Here is a 14306-nt window from a genome sequence, read left to right as displayed (position 1 = left end):
CTCTTTAAATGGTGTTCCTCGCGACATCCACTATGCGGTGGTGCTCCTTTATTTATATTGAATGGTTTGTTCTTCTGTTACTGCTTTACTTTTTGTTGGAGTTCATCTGTGAACGCGTGTGTATCATCGTTAACTTTAATAAGCAACTCCAGTGCACTGCCTGACCAACAAAGAGCAGCAAGACGGGGTGGGGTCGGGACGGCTCATCTGTATATATATATTTTTTTTAATTGAAAAAAATCTGCGATAGACTGAGTGCGCGAAGTTTGAAGCTTGAAGTAGCACGGGATCACTGTATTGTGTTCACGTTACACAAACCTGAGCAACGCCGGGCCATATTGCTAGTAGACACAAGTTACAGCTCCAAGTAACACTCTAAAGTTGATTATTTGTGTATTTTTTCATACTATTTCATTTTATGCTATTGGTAGCAATAGATGTCTAATTTATTTAAACCCGTTCTGGCCTAGTGTATCACATTTGATACACTCAGAATTTCATTATTTTGAGACTAATTTAGATTTTTTAAATTAAAAAAAAAAAAAAAAAAAAAAAAGATGGATGCAAGTTATGTTAAGTTAGTTATTATGCTCCTCACCTCTGGAACAAGTTACCTGAACGTCTGAAGTATGCTCAAACTGTTAGCTCTTTTAAATCAGGGCTAAAAACGCTTTTGTTTAGCACTGCATATCCATAACTGTCTTTATATTTCAATCTACTTGCTTTCTATTCCTCTTGTGCTTATCTCCATTGCTGATTTCAATTATTGTTAGTAGTAGTAGTTTTTGTTTTATTTATTTATTTTTATTCTATTTGTGATTAAATGCGATCTTTATGTATAATGTTTATTTCCGATTTTGATTGTCTTGGTTTTTACGTTGTATTGATTTAAATGTGATTTTTATGATCTTCATGTGATGTAAAGCACTTTGAATTGCCTTGTGTTGAATTGTGCTATATAAATAAATTTGCCTTGCCTTGCCTTGCCTTGCAAGTCAAAACATGCATCTGTGGGTTCCATGAGAAAAAAAAAATCTGGATTTAGCTAGGGTTATAGATATTAAAGTGCTTATTACACATATTCATTTTGATTTTTCTTTTTCTACAAATTTGAAAAAAGTAACATTAGGACATTATTTTTTAAGTTTTGGGATTCTCTGACAATTGCTTCATGTTGCAGGCATTATGTGGTTAAACCAGGAATATTGGCTATGAATGCTCACGTTTGAATGCCATTGATGGTGTTAGAATTCCAATCCATTTCAACTGGGAGTCTGGGAGGGTTGACAAAATGGATGGATGGGTTTGGATTAAAGGTCTAGCAAATTCAATGGCAGCCATTTAGTTAAATCAATGTCCAGTACGGGTAAAAAAAAAAAAAAAAAAAAAAAAAGTCACGTTTCGTGCATGAAAGTGTTAATTTCTGTATGTATTTATTTTCAAATGAATTATTATTATTATTTTTTTTTTTTAATACTCACGGCACAATATATGCACAGAGCAAACTAATAATATACTTTGAAGTAAAATAGAGGCCACAGAATGATGCCTACACCCCACCGCAGGCTGCAGGTTTGAAACCCCTGCGCAAAGGCCCACGCTTTGTCACCAAGAACTGCGTCAACATTGGAACGCTCGTCAAATGGAAAGACGCTGGCAACTTGGCAAGACGCTGGCGCCTCGGCAGCAATAGAACTCAATTAAGCGAGGCTTAGCCTTTCCAACGTTCTTTCGAAGGTTGCGTCTAATAAATGGGACTAGGCTTCGTCAAATGGATTGTTCTGCAAATGCGAGCAGCCTTTTGTTGTGAAAGTCCCTTGGGAGAGGAGTTTGTTTGTGTTGCGAGAGGCGGGGCGCGGGCGGAAGACGGGGCGGGGCCCGGACAGCTGAGTGACAGCTAAGGTATCAACAGGTGATCCGGAACCTGTTGGCCAAGCAATAACCGGAAAGTCGTCTGCTATTCTTCTACTTTTGCTTCCTCGAACTGTTGTCGGTTGGATTGCGCCTTGGGAGAAGTCGGATGAAAGTTTGCTGGTGCACAAGCACAAGCAGCAGAAGGAGGAGGAGGCATGAGTTGGTCGGAGAGTATCCGTCCGGCCCCGGCAGGCCGCAAGCCGCTGGGCAAGCTGGCGGCGCGCCTGGAGGAGCTGAAGAGTCCGTGGAGGCAGGTGTCGTCGCTGGAGCTCAGCCACAACGAGGCCGCCCGCCTGGCCACCGACGCTTTGCTCGAGCACGGCGAGGTCGAGTACCGCCGCGTCCTTACCGAGGAGCGAGAACTCAGTTTTCTGTCGGAGGACGAGATCGGCTACATCGCGCGTCACCGAGACCCGGACCCGGAGCGGGTTCGGGACCCCGACAGCAACGGCGCCGAAATCGGAGGGGCGAGCGGGACCGGCGGCCCGCTGCTGCCTGCAGAGGGTCATGACGACGACCGCGACGATCTACAGGCCGAGGCCGAAGCGGGTCAAAGCGACGCCGGCGACGTCGTGTCAGAGCTGACCTCCGGGACCTACTTCCCGACCATGACCGACGAGGAGCCGCCCGTCCTGGAACTCGGCTGGCCGGAAGCCCCGCTCAGGTACGGGCCCTCGGAAACTCAGATCTACTTCCAGCGGGACAAGAGCGTCAACGTCAAAGACAGAATTCGCTCGCTCATCAATAAGGCCAAAAAGGTGACCACGCACGCACGCACGCACGCACGTAGACAAATGTCTCTTAAGTGTTGTCAAATTAGTTCAGGCCTAATAAGCAATACATGACAAAGAGTGCAAATAATGACACAGTCACACCAAAACATAACAAAAAGAGTGCAATATCAACAATACTACGAACGAATGTTTTCATTCACAGATGTGTGACTTATAACCAATATTTATCTACATTGTAAAAAACTCAAAGTTAACCATGAGTCATTTAAGATTTGAAGTAGACTTAACTGAATTTCTTTAATTTATTGTTCTGAATTCAAAGTAACTTGTTATTCCAGATAGCAAACCGACGTTGAAAAGATGTGGGATCAACATTCCGCTGTCGATCTTATATCGTTGAATCAACGTTACTTTTGCAACCTCAATTAATGGTGTTTCAATGTTGAAATCCTTACAAAATCTAAACGTCATTTTGATTATTCATAATATTGGAAAAATGCTGAATCAATGTTATGTTTTCAACCAAAACGCCCGCTCATCCATAATTCAATGACTTTTCAATCATATTTCCTGGTCAATCATACAGTAAATCAACTATTTGTCAACATTAGTTAATCAATTATAAACAATGTTAACCCAACCATCGCCTGACATACCATAGAACAACACTGTTTCAACATCACTTGACGTCGAAAATTCCAATGTCAACCAGACTGGTGATTTTGATGGAAAATCAACGTTTATTCTGTCTGTTATCTGGAATACCGACTCAGTTAATATTGTAAAACCTTTTTGACTAGATAACAGAAGTCACATTGACCTCAAATAATATAGAATTTTAAATAAGTTGTTTTAGTTTTCCATCAAAACCTGAAAATTAAAGTGACTACATTTCTTAAGTCCTGCCAAATTTTATTTTTTTTATTTTTTGCAATGTACATTTTATTTGAAAAACCCAACTTGACTCATTGTGAGTAGAATGTTCTCATTCACTAACGTCTGATCTAGAAGTTATTTGCCATCCTTTTCCACATCTGTCAGAAAATATTGAAAACCTCAATGAACTGGTCATCTTTCGCACCTAACAAACTACAGTAGGAACTTTCAAAATGATACACACTAGGAACTTTCAAAATGATACACACATACAACCACAACGTGCTTGAATATAGATTGAATTGATAGGAAGAATAGCAAGATTTGGCTTTTTCTGAAGAAGTACGTTTGTGGCAGGTGATCGCGTTAGTCATGGACGAGTTCAGCGACGTAGATTTACTGTGTGACTTGATGGAAGCGTCCAGCAAGCGCAGAGTGCCCGTCTACATCCTCCTGGACCACAAGAAGCTTCACCTCTTCACGGACATGTGTGCCACCCTCGACGTACACAGCGTTAACTTGAGCGTAAGTCACCAGTCGGCGTTAGCTTAGCGTTTGGCGACGAGACACTTGACTTTGTGGTCCTCGCCTCCATAGAACATGCGGATCCGCAGCGTGTGCGGCGACACGTACTGCGCCAAGAGCGGCAGGAAGTTCAGCGGGCGAGTCATGGAAAAGTTTCTCATCATTGACTGCGAGGAGGTCATCGCCGGCTCTTACAGGTCATCCACCGACACCGGGCCACAAAACCCACAACCTTGGAAAATCAATACATATCGTGTCAATCCGATGCCATAATGCAGGATTCCAGGGAAAGCGCATGTCATTTCTAAAACGTATCTTCGTTCAAATTAGGAGTGTGACAATATATCGAAATGGCTATGTATCGCAATACTTTGTATCTTAGAAGGTTATTAATATGTTTGAGCTGAAAATCAATATATCATTTTTAAAAGGTGTCACTGTTTTAAAAAAAAAAAAAAAAAAAAAAAAGGGGGGGGGGGGGCTCCCAAAATTTTCCACTAGAACAGTAATATCTCATTGGCTGCCATTGACAGCCCGAGACATCTAATCCATTTTGACTGGAGGGGGGTGAATGTACATTCGTTCATTCACCCCTCCCAATCAGAATGGATTGGACGTCTTGCGGTGTTGATGGCAATGAAACCACAGAATTCAACGCTAGTCTTCCAGGTTTTGGTGGAATTTACAGGTTATTTCCTGTTCATTTTAGGGCATTTACAGGTCACTTTTTGTTCATTTTGAGTCACTTCCTATTAATTTGGGGTCATTTACTGTTCAGTAACCCAAAATCAACAGGAAGTGACAAAAAATCAAGGGGAAATGACTTCAAATTCCACAACAATTAACTTTACTTGGCTGTTATTGATGGCCATATATGTCAAATCTGTTCAAAGTCGGAGGTTTAGCAGAGCTGCGACCCTCCCAATTCAAATGGATTGTCCCTCTACTCGTGGTAAACTCATTTTAATTCACAGAAGAATGAAACGAATAAAGTTTGCTTTTGTTGATTAGTTATATCGTAGAATATAATAGAATGATTTCCTGACCCTGATAATTGTTGCATCTTGAGATGATCGTTATCATGAGCCTTGTATCACAAATCACATCGTATCTTGAGGTAGCCAGTGGTTCCCCCCCTAATTCAAATATAACAAGGGTCGGCTCCGTTCGACACGAGATTACGTCGCCCAAATCTGTAAAAGTGTCTGTACGGCTCACGTGGCGACAGCCCTCCCAAGCTGTAGGAACAACGCCCGTCTTGAACATGCTGACGCTGCAATGCAAGCGAGCGAGCGTCCCGGTTGTGGCAAGCTCCGCTCAGGAGGCCTTGGGTCACCGCGGTGCTGTCCCGGCAAGATGCCCGCTTCCTGTTTGGCAGCCGACTTAAGTTAGCTCGCGAGGTGCGATGCTACTTACGCTTGGTGGAATGAAGGGCGAGGTCGACCGGGCTCCTCCACGCTGTCAGGAATGTAAAACTCGACGTGCTGGGTGCGGCTGTCAATCACTTTCACATCCTTAACGTGTTCTACATATAGACCGTACGTTAAGACACCTTCATGAGGGTTTTTACTACGAAAATGTTGAAATGCAGTGCCTCCTGATTTGACGTAAATTGATCCTGATTCGGTTCTAAAATGGGGAAAAGTAGGCTAGCGACTTTGTGGAGTGTCTTAGCAAAAGGGATTAGCACATGAGCTAAGATAACGTAAATACTAATGTTGAATGATAACACTGACTGTGAACACACAGTTTGCACTAGTCTGTTCCTGATACACAGAGGTTTTAAGCAGTGTCTGACCAAGCCATGATAGTAATTATTTTACATTTAAGTGAGTATGCAGTTATTTAGTATTAAATACATATACTGTGTATATATTAGGGGTGTAACGGTACACAAAAATCTCAGTTCGGTACGTACCTTGGTTTTGAGGTCCCGGTTCGGTTCATTTTCGGTACAGTAAGAAAACAAAATGCAAAATATAAATGTGGTAGTTGTTTATTACACACTTTTGTGCTTTCAACAATAGGAACAGTAGCCTATACAAAGTTAGAATTCTGCTCAAAAAGTAGCGGGTATTTAAAGATAATAATCCAACAACAATTTGCCTTTCAGACCCCGCGTATTGGTCAGCTTTCTTTCTGAAAGCAAGAAGAAAAAAGTCTTGTGCTAAAGAGAAAAGCAATCCCAATGACAAAGATTTTAACATGTATTTTACAAATGAAATGCCTCAATGAATTTTTTTTCCTTATGAACGGTTCTCAAAAGCTTTATTGGTGGATTTTCTCAAGTTAAAGCGCCACACAGAAATTGATAAATTTAATTGTGGAAGCAGGATCTGTATATTATTCTTATTATTTAAATACAGATGTTTGAGCTCATTTCAATTTATTTTATTTAAATGGGCTATTATTTATTTTACTATGTGTTTGTATTTCACAAATGTGATGTAGTATTCTTTTATATTGTATATTTTATGTTGTATAACTTTAATTGCTATGTGAATATTGGTTCCTACTTGTTTTGTTGTGGTAGGAGGGTTTTGTATTGAATATGGTGCCGTGTTGGTTATTATTATAGCAGAGAAGACAACTGTAAATCAACAAAGACAAGTCAACTGTGCCCCGATCTACCACTCAAGCGATCTGATTGACTCAAAAAGTGGGTTACGATTGCATATTAGTTTGAAAATCGACCGGATCCACCGTATTTTTACACGAGTGACTTCCGGTCTGCCCGGTCTGCTACCGGTAGTAGTATTGATGCAGGAGGGCCGTGTCTCGTGTCAAATAATAAACTCTGGCGTTGTTTTCGCATGCATCGCGTTGAGCCACTTCTGGGACGCAACACTCGGCCGCACTGCGACTGGTGTGCATTCGCTGATTAACTTTAACGGCCGCGTTCTCGTGGCGTTGACGTTTCTTACTGTCCTACCGTGTTGGTTCTCATTATAGTAGGGAAGACGGAGTAAATATAATCTACACAAAGAAACTGTAACCCGATCGAATCAGCCTCGAAAAGTAAGGGTTACATTACGTCAGAAACTTGTTCGGTACACTCCCGTTCCGAACCAAACGCCAAGTACCGAAATATATATATACACATACACACGCAGTGAAGAACATAAGTACTTGACCACCCTGCCATTTTGCAAGTTCTCCCACTTAGAAATCATGGAGGGAAATGAAATTTACATCGTAGGTGCTTGTCCACTGTGAGAGAGATAATTAATCAAAAAAGAAAAATCCAGAAATCACTATGTATGATTTTTGTAAATTTATTTGCTGATACAGCTGCAAATAAGTATTTAAACACCTGAGAAAACAAATGTAAAGATTTGGTACAGTAGCCTTTTATTTGCAATTACAGAGGTCAAACGTTTCCTGTAGGGATGTTGGCCCACCCATCAGTCCGGTTTCTGGGCTGTCACTAAGAAACAGTTTGAGCTTACTCCAAAGGTTTTCTATTGGGTTTAGGTCTGGAGACCGGCTAGGCCGTGCTAGAACCTTGTTATGCTTCTTACGGAGCCACTCCTTGGTTTTCCTTGCTGTGTGCTTCTGGTCATTGTCATGTTGAAGTCATGGCCCATTTCCAATGTTCTAACTGAGGGAAGGAGGTTATTCCCCAAAATCTCACAATACAGGACCCCAGTCATCCTCTCTTTAATACAGTGCACTCGTCCTGTCCCATACGCAGAAAAACACCCCCAAAGCATGATGCTACCACCCCCATGCGTCACAGTAGGGATGGTGTTCTTGAGATAGTACTCATCATTCTTCTTCCTCCAACACGGTTATTGGAATTATGACCAAAAAGTTCTATTTTACTCTCATCTGACCACCTAACCTGCTCCAATGACTCCTTTGTATGACCCAAATTGTAATAAGCCAACTTAAGACATGTGCTGGTTTAAGCAGGGGACCTTCCGTGCCATGCATGATTTCAAACCATGACGTCTAGTGTTTTACCATCAGTAACCTTTGAAACGGTGGTCCCAGCTTTTCAGGTCATTTACCAACTCCTGTCGTGTAGTTCTGGGCTGATTCCTCACCTTTTTTTAGGATCACTGAGGTCCCCCGAGATGATATCTTACGTGGGGCTCCACTCCGATTGAGATTGAGTGTCATGTTTAGCTTCCATTTTCGAACGATTGCTCCAACAGTGGGCCTTTTTTCACCAAGCTGCTTGGCAATTGCTCCGTAACCCTTTCCAGCCTTGTGGAGGTAAACAATTTTGTCTCTGGTGTCTTTGGACAGCTCTTTGGTCTTGACTATGTTATAAATTTGAGTCTTACCGATTACAGTATATGGGGTGGACAGGTGTCTTTATGCTGCCATCGACTTCAAACAAGTGCATCTGATTCAGGATAATACATGGAGTGGAGGTGGACTTTTAATTGGTGGATTAACAGGTTATTCAGGGTCAGAATTATAGCTGATAGACAGGTGTTCAAATACTTATTTCCAGCTTTATCACACAAATAAATTATTTTAAAAAAACATGCATTGTGATTTCTGGATTTTTCTTTAAAGATTATATCTCAATGCGGACATGCACCTACAATGAAAATTTCAGACTCCTCCATGATTTTGTAAGTGGGAAAACTTGCAAAATAGTAGGGTGTTTAAATACTTATTTTTTTTACTGTACATATATATATTTAAACGTGGCATCGGTACAGCATCGGCATTGGGAGCAGAAAATTGTGTTGGTGCAACACTAATTATGCTGCTCATGTACTGCCTAAGGCACAGGTGTCAAACCAATTCCAGAAAGGGCCAAGTGGGTGCAGGTTTGCTTTCCAACCAATGAAGAGGACACCTTTTCACCAATTAGATCTTTTACATGTGTAATCAGTCAAACTTTGTCAGGTGCTGCTTGTTTCAGCAGGAAGTTCATTGGTTAAACTCTCTGCGCGTTATTGGTTGGAACAAAATCCAGCACCCACTTGGCCCTTTATGTAATCGGTTTGACACCTGTAGCCTAAGGTCTTATTTTCCTTCCCTACCCTACCCAGGAAGCGTTAGCACAGGGGTGCCCAACCTATTCCGCATTTTCCTTTTCACCAATCTGGTGTCTTTAAGTGTAATTGGTTGATTGCAGTCAGGTGCTGCTCCTTTCAGCACAAACCTCATGGGTTCAACTGTCTACGCTAATTGGTTGGAACAAAAACCAGGACCCACAGTAGCACAGGCCACCCCTGCGCTAGCCTGTTTCTTATCTGCTGCGGCGTGATAGGCCTGGGGCTGGGAAGACCGGTTGCTGCCAAGCCCCGCAGTGTCAAAACATCCGGAAAAGAAGCACCTATGAGCTTTTGAGTTCAAGTGCTGTCTTATTCTAGGCTCGATACAAAGTAGTAATACTGTATGGAGATTGCAGTTAATGAGTTTGTGTTGGCTGGCAATCACCAGAACAATTCGAGAATTTGAAGCATGGGCCAAAATTGACACATCGCCTTACCGGTTGTTCCAGGTGCGGACGAGCGCTGGCAGTGGGCCAGTCCGCTCGACGCCACAGTTACACGCTAATATCTTTGAGCGGGCTAATAAAGTTCAAGTGATAACGTCGCAAAAAGAGTGCTAAGAATATCCGCAGGCTCGCTCCCGACCCGAGGGCTGACGCCACCTTAGCTGCGGCTTGGATGCTGACGCTGTCTTGGCGGGGTGTTTATTGTTTGCCGCTCATGTCGAACGCAATGTCTTATTGTGCGTGTTTGTGTGCCCAGCTTCACGTGGTTGGCGTCACAAGTCCACAGCAACGTGGTTCTGCACTTCTCGGGCTGTATCACAGAGAGCTTCGACCGCGAGTTCCGCTGCTTGTACGCCGACTCTCAGATCATTGAGTGTTTTTACAACGACGAAGATGACGAGGGGCTCCCAAATTTCCCGGCGTACCGGGCACCGCTGATCCCCTTGGCGCCGCTCGTCAAGGCCAACCTGCTTTCTGAGAAGTAGGTCTCTCGTGCGAGGTACCGTTCCAGAGTGAGCGTACCGTACTGTTTGTCAGTGCGTCAAGAGCACGGGTGTCAAAATAATTTTGGTTCACAGGCCACATTCATGGCAATTGGATCTCATGAAGGCTAGACCAGTTTATTTTTGGCCAAATAAATCATTTTGACGAAATTGACGATGCTAGACGTCCAATAAATTTGGACTGGGAGGGGCGAATGATGTTCAGTAGACCCTCACATTTCAAATGTATTGGACATTTAGCACCATCAATGCCACTGAAGTATGAGCATTCTCAGCAAGTCCTCTCGGTTTAAGTGAATTGGATATTTATTGTTGTCAATAGAAACCAAAGAGAATTTGAGTCGCTTCAATGAGTATAATTGTCTTCTGGTCACTCCTAACCGACAGGCAGAGGCCCGCCTCCGATGACTCTAGCAGCCAATCAGGCAGCAGCTTGTCTAGTGTAAGGGCGGCGCCCCTTGCCACCTCCAACCCGGTCTACAAGGTGACCCGGGGCCAAGAGAGAGCCGAGCTGCCAGACTCCCTCCGGGGCCAGAAGCCGGTCACGCCGCGGCCCTCCTCCAATGGCGGAACCCATCGCAGCCCACACTTGGAGCGACGCGCTCCGATATACGGGCTGGATCGAAGCAAGTCCAAGCTGCCGGTCGAGGGGGTCTGGTCCCACCGCGTGGGCCCATCGTCTAAGTTCCAGCAACTGGGCATGTATGAGCATAAAGTCCACATGTTCCACGCCACGGCGCCGCCGCCACGCCTGCACCGGAGCCACACCCCGCCCCCACTGGTCCAGGACGGCAAACTGGGCCTCAAGCACAGGAGCTCGTCCAATCAGTTCCTCCACAAACTGCCAGACTTCTTCATTCCTCCGGCGGCGGTGGGCAGAGACCACTTGGCTAGGTCGGCCTCACCTCAGAGCACGGTGGCATGGGGGGGGGCCGACCTCTCCCAGAACGAACCCGTGAGCCGGCAGGCGCCGCCTCCGCCCCCATTGACGGGCAGCCGGGAGCAAAGCACCGGCGAGCATGAGCAAATCAACCGGCATGACCAGAAGCGCATGACTCTGGGCCACAGCAAGCTAGATCTGGTCAACCAGTACAACAAGATGAAGTCTAAGCAGGTTTACAGTCGCTTTGAGCTAAAGAGCTCTCAGTGAACTCTTGCAGACTCTGTCGACTGCCTGGAAGTTTTCTCAAATTGTCAATTTCTCATTCTTTTTGCCCCGGAGGAATTGGGCAAACCCGGCAAAGACATTTTGCAAATGTAATGACGTTGCCCTTTTGCCGTGGAATTATTTTCAGCAGAATGACACCTGCTGACTTCCGACAGTGGATGCAAAACACCAAATGGGACCAGAAGCTCCTGACCCCGGGTCCTGCCCGGTGTCCGATTTACTGAAGGCATCCGTGTGTGGGATTCTGTGACTAAATTCTACTGTCAACTCTGGTTGTTTCAGGGTGAAAAATGTAAACTGCCACCAACAAATGCTTCCACCTGTGACAAAACGATGATGGAGTGTATTGAAGGAGCGACTACACGATTTTTTTTTTTTAATGTCGACTAGCACTGGCCGAAATGTGATATAGAATTGATACAGTATGTTACTAAAACTCAAATTGGAAAAAGGAAGGATTTGCTGCTCTGACAGCTTGTTCTGAAGAAGGGCAGAGTCGAATGGTTACCGTGGAGGAAGAGACTTTAGCCTGTCTGCATGAGTCTTTCCTTTTAGAAACGTTCCTGCAGTGTTCGCATTTGTGATATTTTATCATTTATGTTTTTTTAACAATACACCATCATCTTAGTAAATATTCTGGTTTATAAAGTGAATCCATTTGGTTTGGATGAGAATGATCCATTTCTTAAGTTGGTCCAAATCCTACCTGTCTCCAATTTAGGCGGTAATATCGACCGGCGCCAAGCAAGCAGTTGGAAGCCTAAAGCACAAGTTTCCCCTATGAGTCATCTTACAGCCTTGAAAACAAAAATGTTCTCACAAGGATTCTTGCTACTACACAGTAGGTACCAGGCATGAAGTTTTGACCATTAGTAGCAAATGTAGCGGAAGGGTGCGGACCTTTGCCGAGGCCTCGCACAAGGACAAGAGTTCCTTTTGGAAATCCCGCACACGAGAGGCCTTGCACTTTGACACGGGCGGGCGGGGGTCGCGCATACATATTTGCTACGCTGTATTATATGCAAATATAGCTTCTATGCAAATATGCATTTCTACTTTAAGTCCTCAGTGGGATAAAAATGGCCGTCTTTCCTCCACTCTTAACGCTTTTCTACAAGTTGAACTGACGCCCGACTTGGCCACTGATGACCCGCAACCTTTTTGGTCAGAGATGACCACCTGAGCCGTGCTGCCACTGAAATTTGTGTCGCTGACTCGAAAGGGGATATTTTTATCCCAAGCTAATTTGATTTGAGCATCTTTTACAAATCTCACCTTCTTTTAAATACAAAAACATCTTTGAAAAAATGGCAACATTCCCACATTTTTTCTATTTGCTCTTTTCACTAGCATAGAAAACATTTCAATGAAAATTCTCATTTTGTATTAAAAAAATATATATATAGATATTGGACCTTGATTTCTCTGCATTTCCATCTCCAGAAATAATGAAAGAATGGGAATTAAATTTTGTATTTGCTTGGCTTTTGTACTACTTCGAATAAAATCAAATGTGAGTGTCCTTGGACTTCTTGTAACTTGAATGGCAAATTTAACTCCTTTCTTTTACTTGGTCAAGTTGATTTATTTCTATGGCCCTTATTCCATAGGTGGAGTTTGACTTTTGGGGCTGGGGGGGGCACAATATGTTGATGACCCCAAAATGCAATGTCAGCAATAAAATTAACTTACAAGAATATTTAAAATAATAAGTTGACATTAAGCGTTTTTTGTTTCCCATCATTCTTGAGGGGAATTATAAATCAGGCTGCTTAGGCAATACTTTTCGCCAAGATCGTCATCCATTGAATTTGGTACCGCCTGTGTCGTGCCAATGTAGTTACCCCAGTCAAAAATTGTATTCCCTGGGCGGAGCCATATGGAGGTAGAGTTGTGTCTTTATTATTCAATCCCAAAAAAAAAAAGTCGCTTCAATCAAAAAAAAAAAAGTGTTTGAATGCAAAAATAAATTGAAACTCAAAAAAATGCACGTGAAAGCTATTTTTCTTTTATTTATTTTCATGTATTTTTTTGATTGAAGTTTTTTTTTTTAATTGAAGCAACTTTTTGACTGAAGTAATGTTGATTTGTGTTTGGGCCACATTTTGACTAGGACATTTTTCTCTATTATTCAATCAAAAAAAAAAGTTGCTTCAAAAAAAAAGAAAAATCACTTCAATCAAAAAAATTTGAATGTTTTTCCCATGTCAGCTACCTCCTCAATTTGTCGGCGGTACACACCATGCAGGGGCTTGTCCATCCACGATAGCTCCTCAGGGTCCTCCTCCTCCTTATTGGGCTTCTGATGCCTGAGGCATTCACCGAGCAGGTCATCACTGGGGGCCATTTTCATGATATACTTTTGGAGGGATGTAGTTTCCTCCTGGATCGTGGCTCTGATGCTCACTAGCCCTCGGCCTCCCTCTTTCCGCTTTGTGTAGAGCCTCAGGATGCTGGACTTAGGGTGAAACCCTCCGTGCATTGTAAGGAGCTTCCTTGTCTCTATGTCGGTAGCCTGCATCTCTTCCAGTGGCCAGGATACGATGCCAGCAGGGTATTTGATTACTGGTAGGGCATAGCTGTTAATGGCCTGGATCTTATTCTTGCCATTCAGCTGACTCTTGAGGACCTGCCTCACCCTCTGTAGGTATTTGGTTGTGGCAGTCCTTCTAGTTGCTTCCTCATGGTTTCCATTTGACTGTGGGATCCCCAGGTCCTTGTAGCTGTCCTGCACATCTGTTATGTTACCTTCAGGTAGTTCAGCCCATTCAGTTGAGATCACCTTCCCTCTTCTGGATACCATTCGCCCTCACTTATCTAGTCCGAAAGACATCCTGATGTCATTGCTGTATATTCTCGTGAGGTGGATCTGGGAGTCGATGTCACGCTCGTTCCTGGCATACAGCTTGATGTCATCCATGTAGAGGAGGTGACTAAGGGTTGTTCCACTTCGGAACCGGAAAAAAAAAATATATATATATATATATATATATATATATGGCGGAAAACACTCTGGTGACTTGAAGTTCCGCTCTGAGACCCCCAATTTGGCCAAATTTAAAAATTGTCCGATATGGATGTGTGATACATCATTGGAAAGCTTAAATTCTCAATTTTCT

At 43.3% G+C, this 14306-nt stretch overlaps 1 protein-coding gene across 1 annotated transcript; it reads left to right on the top strand.

Annotated features, from left to right (window-relative positions):
* The first annotated feature begins 1848 nt into the window (after positions 1–1848).
* Positions 1849–13104, top strand: fam83c (family with sequence similarity 83 member C). The gene is made up of 5 exons (XM_057844846.1): positions 1849–2672; positions 3882–4049; positions 4122–4246; positions 9773–9997; positions 10407–13104. Exons 1-5 carry the CDS (start codon positions 2070–2072, stop codon positions 11167–11169), a joined length of 1884 nt encoding a protein of 627 aa, XP_057700829.1. The 5' UTR covers positions 1849–2069; the 3' UTR covers positions 11170–13104.
* The last annotated feature ends 1202 nt before the right edge of the window (positions 13105–14306 follow it).

The sequence above is a fragment of the Corythoichthys intestinalis genome, chromosome 9 (genome assembly GCF_030265065.1).
Source record: "Corythoichthys intestinalis isolate RoL2023-P3 chromosome 9, ASM3026506v1, whole genome shotgun sequence".
NCBI lineage: Eukaryota > Metazoa > Chordata > Actinopteri > Syngnathiformes > Syngnathidae > Corythoichthys > Corythoichthys intestinalis.
The sequence above is the reverse complement of the archived record's forward strand: the minus strand, read 5'-3'. Positions and strand labels throughout refer to the sequence as shown.